The sequence below is a fragment of the Salmo salar genome, chromosome ssa19 (assembly GCF_905237065.1).
Source record: "Salmo salar chromosome ssa19, Ssal_v3.1, whole genome shotgun sequence".
NCBI classification, from domain to species: domain Eukaryota; kingdom Metazoa; phylum Chordata; class Actinopteri; order Salmoniformes; family Salmonidae; genus Salmo; species Salmo salar.
Window position 1 is genome coordinate 19,800,945 of NC_059460.1, and position 23,219 is coordinate 19,824,163.

The window sequence follows — 23,219 nt, forward strand, 5'->3', positions numbered from 1 at the left end:
GGAGGTGTACCTGTGGATGTCTTTCAAGGCCTAACTTCAAACTCAGTGCCTATTTGCTTGACATCATGGGAAAATCAAAGAAATCAGGCTGAGACCTCAGAAAAACAATTGTAGACCTCCACAAGTCTGGTTCATTCTTGGGAGCAATTTCCAAATGCCTGAAGGTACCACACTCATCTGTACAAACAATAGTACGCAAGTATTAACACCATGGCACCCCGCAGCCATCATACCGCTCAGGAAGGAGATGCATTCTGTCTCCTAGAGATGAATGTACTTTGGTGCAAAAAGTGCAAATCAATCCCAGAACAGCAAACAACCCTGTGAAGATGCTGGAGGAAACAGGTACAAAATAATTTATATCCACAGTAAAACGAGTCCTATGTCGACATAACCTGAAAGGCCGCTCAGCAAGGAAGAAGCCACTGCTCCAAAACCGCCATAAAAAAGCCAGACTACGGTTTGCAACTGCACATGGGGACAAAGATTGTACATTTTGGAGAAATGTCCTCTGGTCTGATGAAACAAAAATAGAACTGTTTGGCCATAATGACCATCGTTATGTTTGGAGGAAAAAGGGAGCTGCTTGCAAGCCGAAGAACACCATTCCAACCGTGAAGCACGGGGGTGGTAGCATCATGTTGTGGGGGTGCTTTGCTGCAGGAGGGACTGGAGCACTTCACAAAATAGATGGCATCATGAGGGAGGAAAATTACGTGGATATATTGAAGCAACATCTCAAGACATCAGTCAGGAAGTTAAAGCTTGGTCGCAAATGGGTCTTCAAAATGGACAATGACCCCAAGCATACTTCCAAAGTTGTGGCAAAATGGCATAAGGACAACAAAGTCAAGGTATTGGAGTGGCCATCCACAAAGCCCTGATCTCAATCCTATAGAAGATTTGTGGGCAGAAATGAAAAAACGTGTGCAAGCAAGGAGGCCGACAAACATGACTCAGTTTCACCAGCTCTGTCAGGAGGAATGGGTCAAAATTCACCCAACTTATTGTGGGAAGCTTGTGGAAAGCTTCCCTTAACCTGTTGGGGCTAGGGGGCAGTATTTTCACAGCTGGATAAAAAAACATACCCGATTTAATCTGGTTACTAATCCTACCCAGTAACTAGAATATGCATATACTTATTATATATGGATAGAAAACACCCTAAAGTTTCTAAAACTGTTTGAATGGTGTCTGTGAGTATAACAGAACTCATTTGGCAGGCAAAACCCTGAGACATTTTCTGACAGGAAGTGGATACCTGATGTGTTGAATTACCTTTAAGCCTATGCCATTGAAACACACAGGGGTTGATTAATGTGTTGGCACTTCCTATTGCTTCCACTAGATGTCACCAGCCTTTACAAAGTGTTTTGAGTCTTTTACTGTGAGATCTGACCGAACAAGAGCCTTGGAACGGTGATGGCCGATTAGACTCTGGCGCGCGAGTTCATGTTGGGTACATGAATATTATTCATGTTCTGGTTAAAAAAGGCACTAATGATTTATGCTATACAACGTTTGACATGTTTGAACGAACGTAAATATATTTTTTCCCCTCGTTCATGAGGAGAAGTCCGGCTGGCTTAGATCATGTGCTAACAACACAGAGCTTTTTGGACATAAATGATGAGCTTTTTTGAACAAAACTACATTCGTTATGGACCTGGGATTCCTGGAAGTGACATCTGATGAAGAGAATCAAAGGTAATGGATTATTTACATAGTATTTTCGATTTTAGATCTCTCCAACATGGCCGTTTGTCTGTATAGCAAAGCGTATTTTTCTGGGCGCAGTGCTCAGATTATTGCAAAGTGTGATTTCCCAGTAAGGTTATTTTTAAATCTGGCAAGTTGATTGCGTTCAAGAGATGTAAATCTATAATTCTTTAAATGACAATATAATATTTTACCAATGTTTTCTAATTTTAATTATTTAATTTGTGGTGCTGACTTGACTGCCGCTTATTGGAGGGAAACGATTTCCTGAACATCAACGCCATAGTAAACCGCTGTTTTTGGATATAAATATGAACTTGATAGAACTAAAAATGCATTTATTGTCTAACATAATGTCCTAGGAGTGTCATCTGATGGAGATTGTAAAAGGTTAGTGCATAATTTTAGCTGGTTTTATGGTTTTGGTGACGCCTGTCTTTGAATTGACAAAACATTACACACAGCTATTGTCAATGTACTCTCCTAACATAATCTAACTTTATGCTTTCACCGTAAAACCTTTTTGAAATCGGACAACGTGGTTAGATTAAGGAGATGTTTATCTTTCAAAGGGTGTAAGATAGTTGTATGTTTGAAAAATTTGAATTTTGACATTTATTTGGTTTCAAATTTGCCGCTCTTGAAATGCACCTGCTGTTGATAGGGTGCACCATGGGTGGCACGCTAGCGTCCCACATAGCCCCAAGAAGTTAAACGTTTGGTCAAAGTTAAAAAATGTAAAGGCAATGCTACCAAATACTAATTGAGTGCATGTAAACTTCTGACCCACTGGGAATGTGATGAAAGAAATAAAACCTGAAATACATCACTACTATTATTCTGACATTTCACATTCTTAAAATAAAGTGGTGATCCTAACTGACCTAAGAGGGAATTTTTACTAGGATTAAATGTCAGGAATTGTGAAAAACTGAGTTTAAATGTATTTGGCTAAGGTGTTGGTAAACTTCCGACTTCAACTGTACATACAACTAGCTATAGTGTCTATCGCAACAGAAATGTGTCATATTTGTTGGGACCACTATCCCTTTAAAGTAGAGCCTCCTCCAGGCAGCATCTTGAATCAACCTGTAGCCTATCCACTGATCCAGTACGGTGGGCCTCCGAGAGAGAATCTACTACCAGCTGTTCAAACGGTTCCAGACACAGTCTAGGTTATATAACAGGGTCCTGAGAGACGAGTCTGAAGCATCCTCTTCAACACAGCTCAGTTACACACAGTCTACCCTCCGCTCAGTCACCAAAGCACGGGTCAGTTTCTTACACCATCACTAAACAGTAAACACACACTCAAAGGCACCGGTGGCTGTCAATCTGCACAGATGAGGGAAACTCTAGTCTTCCTAATACCACAACCACCAAAATAACAACACTAATAGCAAGCAGGATTTCAGCAGTGGTACCAAGGCAAGGCAGTGTGTTGATTTTGGAACGCTAGCTCGTTGGCACACTAGTCTCCGCTAGTTAAATCAGGTGTGTGGCTGAAGCAGAGGAAGGGAAGGTGGGATGGAAGGCAAGGTGGGGAGGAAGGCAGGAAGGAAAGAGGTGAGGAAAAAGCATTCAAAGAGAGAAAAAAAAAAAAAAAAAAGCAGGGATGACTCGTTAACTCATTCATTCTTTCTGGCGCTTACCTTGTCCTCTGGGTACATGCTGTCCCAGTCAGTCCAGCACAGCTCCCCACACACACAGAGACAGAGAGGGAGAGAGCAAGCGAAGGGAGTCAGAGGGAGTGAATGACAGGGGCGTGAATAACCGAATAAGAGAAAGTGAGGGAGCGTAGGAGAGATGAGTACCAGAGATTCATCGCTGCAATCGTTCAAAGGTGAATAAATGTCCACAGTGAGCGTTTCTCCTCCTCTCCAACCTTTCCCCTATCTTATCAAAGGATTACCAGAAATCCCAGGTTATGAAACAGACAGGATTCTTGCTAACCAGGAGATCTATACATCAGCTCCACTTCTAGGAGGCGCACACACGCAAAAGGAGAGGAGATGCTCAACCTCCCCAGGACGCTGTAGACTATAATCCCCTTATCTCAGCACAGAACCACAAATCTCTGGGAGAGGATGAAGTAAAGTTCAAACAGGTTAGCTACCTACCGTAAAGGCTGCCTGGAGCCGGAGGTGTTTTCAGTTACAATGAGTAGCATCATGTCCTTCACATATAGTACCTCTGACAACCTATCAACAGCACTCATCATCATCATCATCACCACGAGAGAGATGGGAGAAAATAAAAAATATATATTGAAAGAGATGGAGAAAGAGAGAGAAATAGAAGAGAGAGAACCACAGAGAGAGGAGCGACAAAGAGACCCAGAGGGAGAGACAAAGAAAGTGAAAAAGAGAAGCAGGGGAAGAGAGAGAGAAAGTGAAAAAGAGAAGCTTAATTGAATTACCTATGCACTAGACCCACAGCCAGGTCTGTACAGTAGGTTACAATTGTGTAATTGTGTGTGAGTGTGCGGGGGGGGGGGGGCAGGAATGACAAGTATGCACTGGAACACAAGCAGGGGCCTCCTTTTCAGCCAGCGCCTGGGAAGTAGCTAAGACAAGCAGCCCAGCTCAAACAACAGAACAGTGGGCAAATTTTACAGACATATCAACCTGGTTTCTAGAAGTATCCAGAAACTTTATCTCAACAGCGCTTCATATTTTTGAGGTTCTATTTTTTTCAAAGGTGAAATATGAAGAACTGTCTGTTACCCATAGCCACACACAACATTGTGAGCTATGTCGGTCAGTAACCTGTTACACATTCACAACCTTTGCTCCCCTGCCTCCCCTTGCACAAGTTTGTAAACAAGCGCCTAACAGATTGCGATAAATGTGTAAGCCCAAATAGGTCACATGAGAAAAAGAGAGGAGAGACAGAGAGACACAGAGAGACAGACAGCACAACACTAGCTAGCAGACTTCCATCCCCTCACAAGATGCTTCTTGTTCTTCTGCATCTTTAATGACATGACATTGTTGTAACGTTCCTCTTTCCAGTCATTCATGGACAGAGGGTAAAATAAGTCATTGGTTCACATCTAGTTCAGAGACCCACTAATCCCACTGACAGGAAAACAACCATCTCATGTCATAAGATGAACTGGAATTCCTCACTATCAAATGCCAACCACTTTACCTCCTGAGAGAATTCTCTTCGGTCATCGTCACGGCCGTGTATATTACCCCTTAACCTTTGTGTAGTCTTAACATTCTGTATACTCCCCTTGTCCTAAGTGTCAAAAATGACCCGCCTTTACTAAACTCCTAAAATAAAGCAGCTTAATTGAATTTTAAACCCCAAATCTACTCCCTATTTTGCATGAAGAAACAACCTGTCATTCATCACAAACCTTGTGAATATCTGTTTTCCTCTTCACAATGCAGAAAGACCGCATTTACAATCAGTGGACACCACTCATTTTTAGTACAACACACCTGTCATAGTTGTTTTCTTTACTAAAGTAGATGTTTATTATTATTGCTAAAGGTACTGCAGAGGTGTAAACTTTTTTTCCCCCCAAGAGATAGCACTTGTACAGCCTAAGTAGCAGAAATGTGCAGAAAGTAGTTTTGAATGCATTTTATTGAAGGGAAACAAAAACAGTCTTGAACTTTTTTGACAACAGTGATATATTCTTATATAATGTACAATGAAGAATTCAACAACAAAATACTAGTCCTCCCATTTTTTAACCATTGCCCCACCCACAAGGTGTATAAACAACAACAATAAATTAAAATAAAATAGATACAAAACAAAAACATGAAGAACATAAATCAATCAACTCTAATTAGCACATATAGGACAGTATGCAAGTGTGTACATGGACTTTGCAGATGTATTTCTCACATGTGCAGCACATAGTATTTGTTTTACAGTCCTTTGGGGGGCAGAATTGGCATCCTGTCCTCTTGCCTGCCCCAGCTGCAGCCTCAGGTGGATCAGGAGAAGATTTAGCCCCCTGAACAGCTTTCACAAGTGCTGCAGAGGCTGCTGTGCGGGGGAGGCGCTCCCTTCTTTGAATGTGTGGGGTTACAAGTGCCTTCCCAGCTGCTCCAGGAACACCCTCCTCTTGTTCTGCTTATCAGGCATCCAGGTAGGGTTGATCTTGTTCCATATCACGAAGGCATTGAATGAGGACACATCAATGATGTTTTCGAAGATGACCAGGGGCCAGCGGGCAGTCATCCTCCTGCAGCTGTAAGTTCCAATCACCTTGTCCAGATTGTCCACGCCTCCTTTGTTGTGGTTGTAGTCCAGGATGATGGCTGGCTTCCTGTCCTCACGATCACATATCTCAGCCGTTTTGTGCAGTGTGGTCAGGAGGACCACATTCTTTTTCCTCTTTGGGAGGTAAGAAACTAGAGCGGTGGTGGGGGTGAAGGCAAACTTTGAGGAGAAGGCCTCTCTCCCCCTTGTTGCGAGGAGTTCAGGGAGCTCAGGCTTGTTCTTTCTAACTGTGCTAACCATGGTGATTTTCCTCTTCAGGAGCTGCTGGCTGAGCTTAATCAGTAACACACAATCTCAATTTCACGTGTGTGTGTGTGTGTGTGTGTGTGTGTGTGTCTTTGTGGTGTTATTTTATAACTGCTGGGTCAAAAATGACCATAAGACAATCTTTGTACCCTGGTGGTGTACAGCTTTCATGGAAATATGAACAAAGGCGATGTTTCACTTTTTCTAATGTTGTGGTCACTCTAGGAAAAGTCATCAAATTTCAAGTTGAAAAAATATAATTTAGGGGGCTTTCTCTGCTGTTAAACATAGTGGCGGGTCACTTTTTACCCTTAAGACAACACAAGGGTTAAGCCGACACCGCGACGAATGTTAAGGAACTACACTGGACTTTGTGCAAATTAGAAACCGCATATCCTGAGGCCGCATTCATTGTAGATGGGGACTTTATTAAAGCAAATCTGTGGAACACGCTACCGAAGTTATATCAACACATTGCCTGCGTTACTCAATCATCCAGAATTCTTAACAATTGCTACTCCCCCTTCCGGGATGGCTACAAGGCCTTCCCCCATCCTACATTCGGCAAATCAGATCACGCCTCCATTCTGCTCCTCCCTACCTATAAGCAGAAACTCAAACAGGAAGTAACCGTGGCAAGGACTGTTCAATGTTGGTCTGACTAATCGGAATCTATGCTTCAAAATAGTTTTGACCACACAGACTAGGATACGTTCCGGGTTGCCTCTGAGAATAACATTGACGTATACACTGACTCAGTGACGGAGTACATCAGGAAGTGCATAGTGGAGGTTGTTCCCATTGTGACGATTAGAGCTTATCGAAACCAAAAACCATGGATAAATAGCAGCATTCGCGCAAAACTGAAAGCGCAAACCACTGCATTTAACCATGGCTAGGTGACTGCGAACATGGACGAGTACAAACAGTCCAAGGATCATATCACCTCCACCTTACCCGACACCCTAGACCCACTACACCAATGGATACACGGATGATGCAATTTCCATCACACTGCACACTGCCCTATCCCATCTGGACTAGAGGAATACCTATGTAAGAATGCTGTACATCAACTACAGCTCAGCCTTTAACACCATTGTGCCCTCCAAGCTCATAACTAAGCTTGAGGCCCTTGGTCTGAACCTGCCCTGTGCAACTGGGTCTTGGATTTCCTGACGGGTCGACCCCAGGTGGTCAAGGTAGGCAACAGCACCTCCGCTATGCTGATCCTCAACACGGGGGCCCCACAAGGGTGCGCGCTCAGCCCCCCCTGTATTCCCTGTTCACCCATGACTGCGTGGCCATGCAGGTCTCTAACTCAATCATATGGTTTGCAGAAGACGCAACAGTAGGCCTGTTGTGCACCGTCTGCACCCGCAGGGCTCTCCACGCATCAACGGGGGCACACGATCTAACCTCCAGGACATCTACAGCACCTGGTGTCACAGGAAGGCCAAGAAGATCCTCAAGGGCCCCATCTACCCGATCCATGGCCTGTTCACCCCGTTCCCATCTAGAAGCCGGACACAGTACAGGTGCATCAAAGTAGGGACCGAGAGACTGAAAAACAGCTTCTTCCAGGCCATCAGACTGTTAAATAGTCACCGCTAACTGGCTTAAGCACTGTACCCTGCTCTGAACTTTATCACGGTTACTAGCCAGCTACCATCCGGTACTCAACCCTGCACCTCCGAGACTCCTGCCCTATGTACATACTGTTTTACCCAGATCATATGTACACCGTGTAGATGACAGGGAGGATTTTTAAGCCTCAAGACAATTGAGACATGGATTGTGTATGTGTGCCATTCAGAGGGTGAAAATATTTAAGTGCCATTGAACGGAGTATGGTAGTAGGTTCCAGGAGCACCGGTTTGAGTGTCAAGAACTGCAACGCTGCTGGGTTTCACACATTCAACAGTTTCCCGTGTGTATCAAGAATGGTCCAACACCCAAAGGACATCCAGCCAACTTGATAACTGTTGGAAGCATTGAAGTCAACATGGGCCGGCATCCCTGTGGAATGCTTTTGACACCTCGTAGTCCATTCTGAGGACAAAAGGGGGTGCAACTCAATATTAGGAAGGTGTTCCTAATGTTTTGTAAACTCAGTGTATATACTGTATTCTACTAAAGGCTCATACTATATAACTACTACTGTACACACCTTTTCTATACTGTCCATAATGTCTATACACATCATCATATACATTTATATTCCGGACTGGGGTGACATTGCTCATTCTAAAATGTATATATTTCTTAATTCCTTTTTTGGGGAGGATTTATGTGTATTGTTTTGTATAGTTAGGTATTACTGCACTGTTGGAGCTAGAACATATGCATTTCGCTACACCCACGATAACATCTGCAAAATATGTGTACATAACCAATACAATTAGATTTAAAATAACAATGGAAGCAGGCTATGATGTGAAATAGGCTTTTAGAAGTGCCATCTTTATTTTATTACTTATCGTTAATGCCATCTTTGGTATGCTTTGATGTGTTTATCAATGCACGAGCACCTTTTTTCTCACTCCTATTGATATTATTCATACAGAAGTGTCATATTGCGTGAAGTTTAAAATGCATTCTGTCATTACTAAATGTGTAATGTGACACATTTTAACAAACATTTTGATTTGATTAATACAATGAAATACTGAATGAGTCGTCTTCCTCAAATGAAGGGGATAATGACGTAATCTTTGTGAGAGGGAGGGAATCTGATTTCATTGGTCCTCAACTCACGGCTGAGTAATTTCATTCAGGGTAAGTGGAGTTAACCGCGAGTTAGCCTGCCCCGTAGTAGGTTAGTTCTGAAAGATTCGTTGCCATAGACATTTACCTGGCTGAAAGGTGAGTCACTTTTGTATGAGCGGTTATGCCCGAGTTGACCAAAGTTAATTCCGACCCAAGTTTCAGGGTCCCCAAGAGGAAACACCAGCGAAAAAGTGGCAGGAGAAGGGGAGTCCTTGCAAGATTAATATCGAAGGGAAAACCAGCCATTGCTTCCCTTCATTCTATTGGCCAATGTTGGTTTATTGAAGGTAAAGTCACTTGATAATTGCTATCAATGGGACTCTCGTAATTTCAATATTCCCCTGCCTTTCTGAAACATGGCTTTCGGACAAGATACCGTGGCTATCTAACTCGATGAGTCTCCATTCACCGAGCGGACAGGACATTGAATTCAGGTAAATCGAGAGAGTGGTACAGCAAATGGTGTGCTAGCTCTAGCGTCCTCCGTAGGCTATGCTACAGGACCGCTTTGCTAGAGCCAACTGGAATGTGTCCTGGGACTCCGTCGATAGCGTCGACGAGCTAACCACCCCCGTCACCGGCGTCATTAGTGAAGGTTTACTGCTTCCCCAATCAAAAGCCCTGGATTAACACCAATGTTGGCACTAAACTAAAGGACAGGGCTACAGCACACAGGGCTATCGCAGCCAACCCCGATGCTACGGCTGAGGATACAAACAAGTTCAAGAAGTCCCACTACGACCTCTGCAGAGCCTTTAAACAAGCAAAAGGACAATATAGGAACAACGTGGAATCCTATTACAGAGGCTCTGACGCCCGTTGCATGTGGCAGGGCTACAGTCCATTACGGATTACAAATTAAGACCCAAACCATGATCTGCCCAACAATGCCTCCCTTCCAGACGAACTGAATGCATTTTATGCACACTTCGACAAAAACAACATAGAGCCATGCATGAGGACTCCCGCCGACCCAGGGGACTGGGTGATCTCGCTCTCCGAGGTTGACTTGATTAAGGTTTTTAATCAGGTCAACACTCGCAAGGCCGCAGGGCCAGACGGTATTCAAGGGCGAGTTCTCAGAGAATGCGCAGAACAGCCGGCAGGCATATTCACGGTCATTTTCTATCCCAGTCTGTAATCCCCACGTCTCAAGCTGACCACCATCATACCTGTTCACAAGAACTCGAAGGCTACCAGCCACAATGACTACCATCCAGGACTAACATCTGTAATCATGAAGTGCTTTGAAAGGCTGGTTATGGCACACAACTCCATCATCCCAGACCACTAAGACTAGGCTTGGGCGATACACCGTATACCGGGGTATTTCAAAATTATTTTCAATTCCTTGTTGGGGCTGCCGGGGTGAGTGCTACACCACTGCTTATAACTAAAAGTATAACTATAAGAAATCTAAGATGTGTCCAATAAATGATATCGAGCTCAGGGCTCCAGCTATGCATTTGGTTTGCTAACTTGCTAGATGTCAACATCAAGCTTCTCGGTTACAGCAGAGACATTCAATCCCCTCCTGGATCAAGATCCCAGTTGCCGAAATTGTTTTGTGCATCCCCTCAAAAAAGAATGATATATACAGTACCAGTCAAAAGTTTGGACACACCTGCTCATTCAAGGGTTTTTCTTTATGTTTTACTATTTTCTACATTGTAGAATAATAGTGAAGACATCAAAACTATGAAATAACACATACGGAATAATTTAGTAACCAAAAAAAAGTGTTAAATCAAAATATATTTTATATTCTTCAAAAGTAGCCACCCTTTGCCGTGACGGCTTTGCACACTCTTGGCATTCTCTCAAGGATGGTCAATGGAAACCGGATGCACCTGACCTCAATTTCAAGTCTCATAGCAAAAGGACTGAATACTTATGTAAATAAAGGTATTTCAGTTTTTTATGCAATACATTTACAACAATGTATAAAATCCTGTTTTCGCTTTGTCATTATGGGGTATTGTGTGTAGATTGATGAGGGGGAAAAAAAATATATAATACATTTTAGAATAAGGCTGTAACATAACAAAATGTGGAAAAAGTCGAGGGGTCTGAATACTTTTCCGAACGCACTGTATATAGATAACTTACGATCTCGTGTTCTTCTTATTTCTAATTTGTGTGTTTTTGTTCTACATTACGTTTTTTATAGTACCACTGATATTGATTACTTGAAACAACCATGTCTGTCTGGCCTTCGGTCTCAGAAATGCACCCTATTCCCTATATAGTGCACCCATAGTGTTCTGGTCAAACGCAGTGCACTACATACAGTATGTATGCTGTGTTCATCTGATCTGAGTGCATCCCTGGGATCCATGGGAATAGTGTGCCACTTGGGATGCACCCAGATCAGATGAGAGTACCGCTAGCAGATTAACACAGCATACGTAAAGGCAGATGGAAATTCATAGATCTGACCTTGGGACAGCTCAGACCAGTTGTTCCTTTTCCACAGATATACTCCTGTATACAGTTTCATTCAAGTTATGTCATATACGCCATTTGTGTTGCTGAACAAAGCCTGGAAGTCGAGGATATTCGATAGACAAAGTGGTGGTGCACCTTCCATTGGGGCACCAACTATAGCTAACTATACCATTTTCCACCAAGATAAAACTGCCAAAGGGGGCAGTGTTGCAATCTACTGCAAAGAGAGCCTGCAGAGTTCTGTATTACTATCCAAGTCTGTACCCAAACAATTTGAGCTTCTACTTAAAAAAATTCACCTTTCCAGAAACAAGTCTCTCACTGTTGCCGCTTGCTATAGACCTCCCTCTGCACCCAGCTGTGCCCTTGATACCATATGTGAATTGATTGCCCCCATCTATCTTCTGAGCTCGTGCTACTAGGTGACCTAAACTGGGACATGCTTAACACCCCGGCCATCCTACAATCTAAGCTTGATGCCCTCAATCTCACACAAATTATCAATGAACCTACCAGGTACAACCCCAAATCCGTAAACACGGGCACCCTCATAGATGTCATCCTAACTATCTCGCCCTCCAAACACACCTCTGCTGTTTTCAATCAAGATCTCAGCGATCACTGCCTCATTGCCTGCATCTGTAATGGGTCTGCGACCAAACGTCCACCCCTCATCACTGTCAAATGCTTCTGCGAGCAGGCCTTTCTAATCGATCTGGCTGGGGTATTCTGGAATGACATTGACCTCATCCCGTCAGTAGATGATGCCTGGCTATTCTTTAAAAGTGCCTTCCTCACCTCCTTAAATAAGCATGCCCCATTCAAAAAATGTAGAACTAGGAACAGATATAGTCCTTGGTTCACTCCAGACCTGTCTGCCCATGACCAGCACAAAAACATCCTGTGGCGTTCTGCATTAGCATCGAATAGCCCCCGTGATATGCAACTTTTCAGGGAAGTTAGGAACAAATATACACAGGCAGTTAGAAAAGCTAAGGCTAGCTTTTTCAAACAAAAATTTGCATCCTGTAGTACAAACTCAAAAAAGTTCTGGGACACTGTAAAGTCCATGGAGAATAAGAGCACCTCCTTCCAGCTGCCCACTGCTCTGAGGCTAGGAAACACTTACCACCGATAAATCCACTATAATTGAGAATTTCAATAAGCATTTCTCTACGGCTGGCCATGCTTTCCACCTGGCTACCCCTACCCCGGTCAACTGCCCGGCACCCTCCACTGCAACCCGCCAAAGCCCGCACCATTTCTCCTTCACCCAAATCCAGATAGTTGATGTTCTGAAAGAGCTGCAAAATCTGGACCCATACAAATCAGCCGGGCTAGACAATCTGGACCCTCTCATTCTAAAATGATCTGCCGAAATTGTTGCAACCCCTATTACTAGCCTGTTCAACCTCTCTTTCGTATCGTCTGAGATTCCCAAAGATTGGAAAGCTGCTGCGATCATCCCCCTCTTCAAAGGGGGAGACACTCTTGACCCAAACTGTTACAGACCTATATCTATCCTACCCTGTCTTTCTAAGGTCTTCGAAAGCCAAGTTAACAAACAGATTACAGACCATTTCGAATCCCACCGTACCTTCTCCGCTATGCAATCTGGTTTCAGAGCTGGTCATGGGTGCACCTCAGCCACGCTCAAGGACCAAAACGACATCATAAACGCCATAGATTAGAGACATTACTGTGCAGCCGTATTCATCGACCTTTTCTGATAGAGTTCAGTGTGTCAAATCGGAGGGCCTGTTGTCCAGACCTCTGGCAGTCTCTATGGGTGTGCCACAGGGTTCAATTCTCGGGCCGACTCGCTTCTCTGTATACATCAATGATGTTGTTCTTGCTGCTGGTGATTCTCTGATCCACCTCTACGCAGACAACAGCATTCTGTATACTTCTGGCCCCTCTTTGGACACTGTAAAACTAACCTCCAGACGAGCTTCAATGCCATACAACTCTCTGTCCGCCTCCAACTGCTCTTAAAACGCAGGTAAAACTAAATGCATGCTATTCAATCAATTACGGCCTGCACCTGCACGCCCGTCCAGCATCACTACTCTGGACGGCTCTGACTTAGAATACGTGGACAACTACAAATACCTGGGTGTCTGGTTAGACTGTAAACTCTCCTTCCAGACTCACATTAAGAATCTCCAATCCAAAATTAAATCTAGAATCGGCTTCCTATTTGGCAACAAAGCATCCTTCACTCATGCTGCCAAACACACCCTCGTAAAACTGACCATCCTACCGATCCTCGACTTCGGTGATGTCATCTATAAAATAGCCTCCAACACTCTACTCAACAAACTGGATGCAGTCTATCACAGTGCCATCCGTTTTGTCACCAAAGCCCCATACACTACCCACCATTGCGATCTGTACGCTCTCGTTGGTTGGCCCTCGCTTCATACTCGTCACCAAACCCACTGGCTACAGGTCATCTACAAGTCTCTGCTAGGTAAAGCCCCGCCTTATCTCAGCTCACTGGTCACCATAGCAGCACCCACACGTAGCATGCGCTCCAGCAGGTATATCTCACTGGTCACCCCCAAAGCCAATTCCTCCTTTGGTCGTCTTTCCTTCCAATTCTCTGCTGCCAATGACTGGAACGAACTGCAAAAATCCCTCACTAGCTTTAAGCACCAGCTGTCAGAGCAGCTCACAGATCACTGCACCTGTACATAGCCCACCTGTAAACAGCCCATCTATCTACCTACCTCATCCCCATACTGTATTTATTTATTTATTTATTTATTTATTTATTTATCTTGTTCCTTTGCACCCCAGTATCTCTACTTGCACATTCATCTTCTGCACATCTACCATTCCAGTGTTTAATTGCTATATTGTAATTACTTCGCCACCATGGCCTATTTATTGCCTTAACTTACTTCATTTGCACTCACTGTATATAGACTTTTTGTTTTCTTTTGTTCTACTGTATTATTGACTGTATGTTTTGTTTATTCCATGTGTAACTCTGTGTTGTTGTATGTGTCGAATTGCTACGCTTTATCTTGGCCAGGTCGCAGTTGCAAATGAAAACTTGTTCTCAACTAGCCTACCTGGTTAAATAAAGGTGAAATGGATAAAATAAATAAATTGGGAGTTGCTGTCATAAAGACATGCGATATGTGGTTCTTTTCAGGGCTGATAGACATGCTTCTCAATATGGTCCCTTTACTATCCCTGCATTAGCTACACATGGTGGTGCACATGGCAGGGGTATCTATATTCTATATTAGAGCAGCGGTTCCCCAGAAACAATTCCCAGGGCCTCCCTTTTCCCATTCACACGCATCCCTTTTTTTTATTACAGTAAAAAAAGAAAAAATATAATTACTTTTTTTGTAAAAGACTCCTCGACATTAGAAGGTCAAATATATCTCCATGTGCAGAGTCGAGTCTTCCTCTGGCATTTGACCACTTGTTTCTAGCCTTAAACATCGCAGGGTTAAGCGTTGTTTTATTAGATTTATACAATCACGAATTTGGGAACCAAAGAGCATCTTGCAGAATAGTCCAATCAAGAATGCTGGGCTACAGAGTAAAATAGGAGTCACATTTCGCCATTGTACGGCGTACATGCGCTCACACCTCTCAGAGATTGTTTTGTCTGATGGGCAGAAAAGAGTGGGGGTTGTCTCAGGCAGAGCAAGGCAAGCAGCCAACAAGTTCCACTGCCTGGCTGGCACCAGAAGGCAAAGCCACAGACAAACAACAGCGCCATGAAGCAATGTCTACCTCATTCTCTCTCTACTCAATGACACATTGGGGGAAGGGGAAGGAAGAGAGAGAGAGAATGACAGACCCAGAGAGAACAGAAAGGAGATATCTAGTCAGTTGCACAACTAAATGCTTTCAACCTAATTTAACCCAACCCCTCTGAACCAACACCAAACCCTCTGAACCAACCCCAACCCCTCTGCCAACTGCCTTACTCAAGGGCAGAAAGGCAGTTTTTCCACCTTGCCGGCTCGGGAATTTGAACCAGCGATCTTTCGTTACTGGCCCAACGCTCTTAACCACTAGGCTGTCTACAGATAGTGATATATGATGTCTACATTTACATTTTAGTCATTTAGCAGACGCTCTTATCCAGAGCGACTTACAGTAGTGAATGCATACATTTCATTTCATAATTATTTTTTTTTCCTGTGCTGGCCCCCCGTGGGAATCGAACCCACAACCCTGGCGTTGCAAACACCATGCTCTACCAACTGAGCTACAGGGAAGGCTGTTGATTGGGTCTCGTATATGATACACATGACACACAATGTGCTACAAAAATAACCTAGTACAGACAAGTGAAAAATAACAAGCTTTAAAAATGGTAAAGCTTGGCCGCAGTACAGGGTGGCCCACATGTCCTTTAAAGAACTGAAATACCACTCCATACGGATGCCAGTCAGGGTCTTGAGCAGTAAGGAAAGAGGTTTATTTTGACAATCCTTTAAGAGCATAGGAGCTGTGCTTTTAGAAGAGCAAGGAAGGGGTGGGGGGGGGGGGGGGATTCAAGGGTGACATTGCCAACGAACCCATCGGACCAAAGCTGTGTATCAACCAGAGAAATGTGGGCCACCTGATCCTATAGCTACAACTGGCCTAACAGAGCCCTACAGAGAAGGGAATTAGGGTAGGGAGAATATGGTAACACACAGAGGTTTACTATCCTTCACTGATCTGATCAAATCAATTTAGGCTAGGGAGACGAGCTGGCACTGGCACAGGCTCAGGCTAGCTTGTCACTGACAAATCCTCACACACATTCCCTGATTCTCTGTCCCATGGAGGGAGAAGGATAAAGGCAAAGGGGGTAGAGGGAAGGAAGGGATACAGGCAAGGGAGGAGGGGAATGAGGGGATACAGGCAAGGGAGGAGAGGGAAGGAGGGGATACGTGCAGGGGAGTAGAGGGAAGGAAGGGATACAAGCAAGGGAGTAGAGAGAAGGAAGGGATGGATAGAAAAAGGGGAAAAGAGGCTTCTAGTAAATGTCTCAGCTCAAAGTGCTTTGCTTCACATACACACTTCTTTGCTGTAACCCTACAATGACACAGGAATTGAAAGTGTTGGTTGGTTGCACTGCAGGGCCAATCACCTGCATGGCAACTGGCCACGAAATGACATGGAGCGGGTTTCACCTGACCAGACAGTGAGCGAGCTCTGCGGTTCACTGGCTGAGCCAATTTGCCGTGGGCTAGGCATACGCTCAGTTTCCACTACCCACTACAATCTGTCAAAATAATTATGACAAAAACCCCTTGATGCACAAGTAACATGTAAATGACCGGGGCAAATGTGTATGATTATGGTCACCAATTTGACAAGCATGAAATTAATTCTGGTGAATTAGACAGAACATCATTTTGCATGCAGCTGGTTGGGATTTCATCATTGTTTTACAACAAAAAACATTCAAATCTTGTTGTCATGGTCTGCAGACCATTGGTTCCATTCTCTCTCTCTCCTCTAACCCCTAGCACATGGATTTCACTCTTTGTGCGCACACACACACACACACACACACACACACACACACACACACACACACACACACACACACACACACACACACACACACACACACACAGTGGGGCGACAGAGCAGAGAAGACTGATCCTCAGCTGATATGACCTAGTTTCTATTCAAGCCCAGACCCTCTCTTTGTTCCTCAGCCGCCTTCTGCCTCCTCCTCGACAAAGAACCTTCACATAATCTACCCTCAGCCTGAATTTAGAAAGAACCCACAAAATGCTCCCAAATCCATCTGCTCCTTCTGTAGACCACCACCTCCTTCACAGGAGGGACTCATTTTTTTCACAGGTTCATTAAGTTACACCGCAGACAGACCGAATGATCCGGGCCTCTCCCGATGATGTCTGATGATGATAATGAGTCATAATGGAGGTGGGAGGAGGAGTCCTACATGATCAACCTTGGTGAGGTCTGTGAGTTACACACATGCTGTTGGTGAGGTGGACACTCAACTGAGACTCCCATTGCCCTCTGCTCTAGACTTGGAGGCTCCCAGAGCCATTCTATCCTCTTGCTGAGAGAGAGAGGCCTGTTGGTACAAAGGAAAGTTTAGGCTCCAAACTCATCAGCACTATATTTCACTGTTGAAGTTGACCCCTCAAAACTGACCTCAACAGCAACTACATCCAAAACCAGACACCTGCTTCATGGATCAGCATATCACTCCAGTGTCAGTCCCGTGTAGGTCCGACAACCACACTCAATTACAGGACCTTCAGATTTAACAGTGGTACTATGAACACCCCATTTAGTCTTTAAATGGCCCAACACGTACAGAGGAGAATCTACCCTCCACCTTTATTAATAAGCACCTGCAGCAACTGTTGCTGCTCTTGTCAGATCTGGCAAATGAGGCCAAAAGTATTCAAGGCAATGGGATGGAATAAAACAGCATTGTCCATGGGGGCTGATGAATGAAGGCAGCTCCACAGGAGACAGTGGAGGAAAGACCCTCAATCAATCAAAATGTAATCTGACAGGAGGGAGAGAGAGAGGAGAGAGAGAGATGGGAAGGAGGACACTCATCAGCTAATGTCTTCAAGCTAGCCAGGGACATGGATGAAAAAGAGAGCAAGGGAGAAAAGAGGATGCTGGATAGAGAAAGGGCTGTAATAATCATGGGTGTGTCGGTTCCCATTTAACAACAGCATGTTCATCATACTGTCTCTTACCTGCATGTGTTCAGCAGAGCTGCTACTTAGGTCGTCTCCAGACTCCGAGTCGTTCCGGAGCGTCTCCGACCCCTCCCCCGGGGAGTCGCCAGAAGAGGAGGGGGTCTGGTCTGTATCATGACTTCCCTGGTGGTTTTTATGGTCGTTGTAAGGGGCCCTGGGGGGCGGAGAGTCCGCCCGCATCCGTGGTAACGTGGAGTTGTTGCTGTGGTGATGGTTATTGTTGTTGTGTAGGAGCACCAGCTCGGCTACACCAGGGGGCTTGCTGTGCCGCGGGCTGCCCGGGTTCTGGTTGGCGTCCTTGGGCAGAGTGGGCGGGGTGACGTGCACCGGAAAGGGCGACGGCGTGGAGGAGGGCGACGGACGCCCAAAACTAGACATCTCCTGAGGCGGCCTGTTGTTGAGGTTCTCATTGGACGCTCTGCATATATCCAGAACTGTAGGCTTCACACGGACCGCCCCACTCATCCCACCAATCCCGCACGACACGAGAGGCTTCTGAGGGGGCATGAGCGCCCGGCGCACTTCCCTGACATACTGTGCTGGGACATAGAAGGCTTTCATCCCCTCCTCCTTCCTCACCTGCCACCAGTCCTCGTTGGTCTTCCTGACCAGCATGTAGCACTCCCCCTGCCTGATGGAGATCAGCTTGTCCTTGGCAGTGTACTCATAGTCGTACTCCACCTCCACGTACACCTGGCCTGGGGCGATGGTGGGCACATCCACCCCGCCGCTATGCCCATCTCTGTCAGCCATGATGGTGTTGACCCCTTCTAACCTTGTCAACCTTTGACCTCTATTGGTGCTCAGCATTGGAGGGGTGGGGGGATCCACATCTCTCACTGGGGATCAGCTAGACTGCAGGGAGAAGAAAATAGGAAGGTTTCAGTTCAGGTTTAATTTTTGACGGCATTATTTAGCGGTTTTATGCTAAACCAAAGCCAATTGACCTCTGGGACAAATCAAGTTAAAACCTGAACCTACCAAAGACTATTATTGTTCTCCAAGGTTGGTACCTTCTTTCATCACAGGCTAAGGACTTCATTTCTACCCCCTACCCCATTCCGACCACCCAGACCCTGCATAAAGACGGTACTTTACAGCCCTCTGTCTGAATGGGATTTTACCTTTAATGTAATCCATCACAAACAGACACTATTATTCACCACAACAACACTCGCCTTTAAATCCTACTTTACTACGCACTTCATTCCACAAGTGTCTCTCAGACAACACTAGCATGATGTCACAAGCTATTTTCAGTAAGTGAAGATCAAACAGGTGCCAATTCACTCATTTTCAAAACCAGCTTTAAACCCACAGGATCAGAAACAGAAAGCGATGGCTGCGGTTACAGATATGACTGGATAGGAAATCCACAGCGGAAACCTCAACTAACATCAAAGGAACACAGGTGAGGCCAGCCTGACCCCAATCACCTAAACCCACACACATACAGAGCCTTCTTGTGATCAGATGACAACGGCAGAGAAAAACACTGTCCTTAATAAAGCCTAAAATGGCCATAGTTGCATATAGTATTACTAATATAGGTCTACTATAAATATAGCAAAAACAGTAGCCTACTGGCACCAAAACCTTATTTGGAATATTTAATCCTCTGACTGGAGCTAGCTATTTCCTTCGGTTTCTCAGATGACACAAAATCCCTTACTTCATTCACATTTTACTGCATCTAGTGACAGCCAAGACCCTCCTCCCCTTGTTTTTTTGACTGGGAACTGGGTCTTCCTCTGGTTTGGAAGCACTGTCAGTGATCTACAGTATCTGACATTGAAAATCCCCTGACATATCACCTAGAAATACCCATCAACATCAATGCAAGGTTCAGGGGCTCCCCTGCCAGAGTAGCTTCCATCCATAACTCCCTTGTGTCAGATTATCTTTATGCTCCTTTAAATAGCATCCGCTGCAGTCTGTCTGACATCCCAAAGAGGCAGGAAAAGGCAGGTGCTTTTCTGAGGCATGAGTCTATGCTGTGTCTATATAGAGGATGGTCCCTCGTATGTAAAGGGATATGAACGCACACATTTAGCCACGGTGGCAGAGGACACAACAGCCTCCTACCAAGAATAGATATCTGGTAGTTACAGTGGTCTGGGAGAGAGTGTGAGTGGCAGAGAATAGGCTATATCACAGAGCGGTGACTGTACACCTATCAGGATGATCTACTACAGAGCAATTCCACAGTAAAGGAAATATTTAACAGAAGTATTTTTTCCCTTTAAAATGCATGCCAAACAAAGACCATTGATTTCAAAGTTTAACAATCCATGTAACTATGCACAGGACCTCAGCCACCTGAGCAACAGGCTGCGGCTATGGAACCCTGACCTATTCCCCAGACGTGATACCTTGTCCCGGATCTGCTGTTTTCCAGCCTCTCTCTCCCGCACCTGCTGTTTTGACCTCTGAATGCTCGGCTATGAAAAGCCAACTGACATTCACTCCTGAGGTGCTGAACTTTTGCACTCTCAACAACCACTGTGTTTATTATTTGACCCTGCTGGTCATCTATGAACATCTTGAAGAATGATCTGGCCTTAATGGCCATATACAGTTGAAGTCGGAAGTTTACATACACCTTAGCCAAATACATATAAACTCAGTTTTTCACAATTCCTGACATTTAGTCCTAATAAACATTCCCTTTCTTAGGTCAGTTTGGATCACTTTATTTTAAGAATGTGAAATGTCAGAATAATAGTAGAGACAATGATTTATTTCAGCTTTTATTTCTTTCATCACATTCCCAGTGGGTCAGCAGTTTACATCTACCAAATACTAATTGAGTGTCGTTGCCTTTAAATTGTTTAACTTGGGTCAAACATTTTGGGTAGCCTTCCACAAGCTTCCCACAATAAGTTGGGTGAATTTTGGCAGATTCCCCCTGACAGAGCTGGTGTAACTGAGTCAGGTTTGTAGGCCTCCTTGCTCACACACTCTTTTTCAGTTCTGCCAACACATTTTCTATAGGTTTGAGGTTAGGGCTTTGTGATGGCCACTCCAATACCTTGACTTTGATGTCCTTAAGCCATTTTGCCACAACTTTGGAAGTATGCTTGAGGTCATTGTCCATTTGGAAGACCCATTTGTGACCAAGCTTTAACTTCCTGACTGATGTCTTGAGATGTTGCTTCAAAATATCCACATAATTTTCCTGCCTCATGATGCCATCTATTTTGTGAAGCACCCCCAACACATGATGCTGCCACCCCTGTGCTTCACGGTTGGGATGGTGTTCTTCGGCTTGCAAGCATCCTCCTTTTTACTCCAAACATAACAATGGTCATTATAGCCAAACAGTTCTATTTTTTTTATATCAGACCAGAGGCCATTTCTCCAAAAAGTACTATCTTCCTCCCCATGTGCAGTTACAAACCGTAGTCTGGCTTTTTATGGCGGTTTTGGAGCAGTGGCTTCTTCCTTGCTGAGCGGCATTTCAGGTTATGTCGATATAGGACTTGTTTTACTGTGGATATAGATACTTTTGTACATGTTTCCTCCAGCATCTTCACAAGGTCCTCTGCTGTTGTTCTGGGATTGATTTGCACTTTTCACAAAGTACGTTCATCTCTAGGAGACAGAACGCGACTCCTTCCTGAGCGGTATGATGGCTGCGTGGTGCCAAGGTGTTAATACTTGCGTACTGTTGTTTGTACAGATGAACGTGGTACCTTCAGGCGTTTGGAAATTGCTCCCAAGGATGAACCAGACTTGTGGAGGTCTACAATTGTTTTTCTGAGGTCTTGCCAGATTTCTTTTGATTTTCCCATGATGTCAAGCAAAGAGGTACTGAGTTTGAAGGTAGGCCTTGAAATACATCCACAGGTAAACCTCCAATTGACTCAAATTATGTCAATTAGCCTATCAGAAGCTTCTAAAGCCATGACATAATTTTCTGGAATTTTCCAAGCTATTTAAAGGCACAGTCAACTTAGTGTATGTAAACTTCAGACCCACTGGAATTGTGATAGAGTGAATTATAATTTAAATAATCTGTCTGTAAACAATTGTTGGAAAAATTACTTGTGTCATGCACAAAGTAGATGTCCTAACCGACTTGCCAAAACTATAGTTTGTTAACAAGAAATTTGTGGAGTGGTTGAAAAACGAGTTTTAATGACGCCAACCTAAGTGTATGTAAGCTTCCGACTTCAACTGTATATACAGTGTGTATATACACTACCGTTCAAAAGTTTGGGGTCACTTAGAAATGTCCTTGTTTTTGAAAGAAAAGCAAATTTTTTGTCCATTAAAACAACATCAAATTGATCAGAAATACAGTGTAAACATTGTTAATGTTGTAAATGAATATTGTAGCTGGAAACGGCTGATTTTGTATGGAATATCTACATAGGCGTACAGAGGCCCATTATCAGCAACCATCACTCCTGTGTTCCAATGGCACGTTGTGTTAGCTAATCCAAGTTTATCATTTTAAAAGGCTAATTGATAATTAGAAAAACATTTTGCAATGTTAGCACAGCTGAAAACTGTTGTTCTGATTAAAGAAGCAATACAAACGGTCCTTCTTTAGACTAATTGAGTATCTGAAGCATCAGCATTTGTGGGTTCGATTACAGGCTCAAAATGGCCAGAAACAAATAACTTTCTTCTGAAACTCGTCAGTCTATTCTTGTTCTGAGAAATGAAGGCTATTCCATGTGAGAAATTGCCAAGAAACTGAAGATCAGGTACAATGTGTACTTGTCCCTTCACAGAACAGCGCAAACTGGCTCTAACCAGAATAAAAAGAGGAGTGGGAGGCCCTGGTGCACAACTGAGCAAGAGGACAAGTACATTAGAGTGTCTAGTTTGAGAAACAGATGCCTCACAAGTTCTCAACTGACAGCTTCATTAAATAGTACCCGCTAAACACCAGTCTCAATGTCAACAGTGAAGAGGCGACTCCGGGATGCTGGCCTTCTAGGCAGAGTTGCAAAGAAAAAGCCATATCTCAGACTGACCAATAAAGATAAAAGATTAAGATGGGCAAAAGAACACAGACACAGGAACTCTGCTATGAAGGCCAGCATCTCAGAA

General features: G+C 44.2%; 1 protein-coding gene across 7 annotated transcripts in view; it reads right to left on the reverse strand.

The window, feature by feature from the left end:
- LOC106578559 (rho GTPase-activating protein 12) overlaps positions 1-23,219 on the reverse strand; it is a 108,962-nt gene that overhangs the window by 82,789 nt on the left and 2,954 nt on the right. For all 7 annotated transcript variants that reach the window (XM_014157542.2, XM_014157543.2, XM_014157538.2 and 4 more), the window contains exon 2: positions 18,153-19,010. In XM_014157542.2, the coding sequence (XP_014013017.1) occupies positions 18,153-18,965 (813 nt within the window). In that variant the 5' untranslated portion in view covers positions 18,966-19,010. The remainder of the gene's footprint in view (positions 1-18,152; positions 19,011-23,219) is intronic.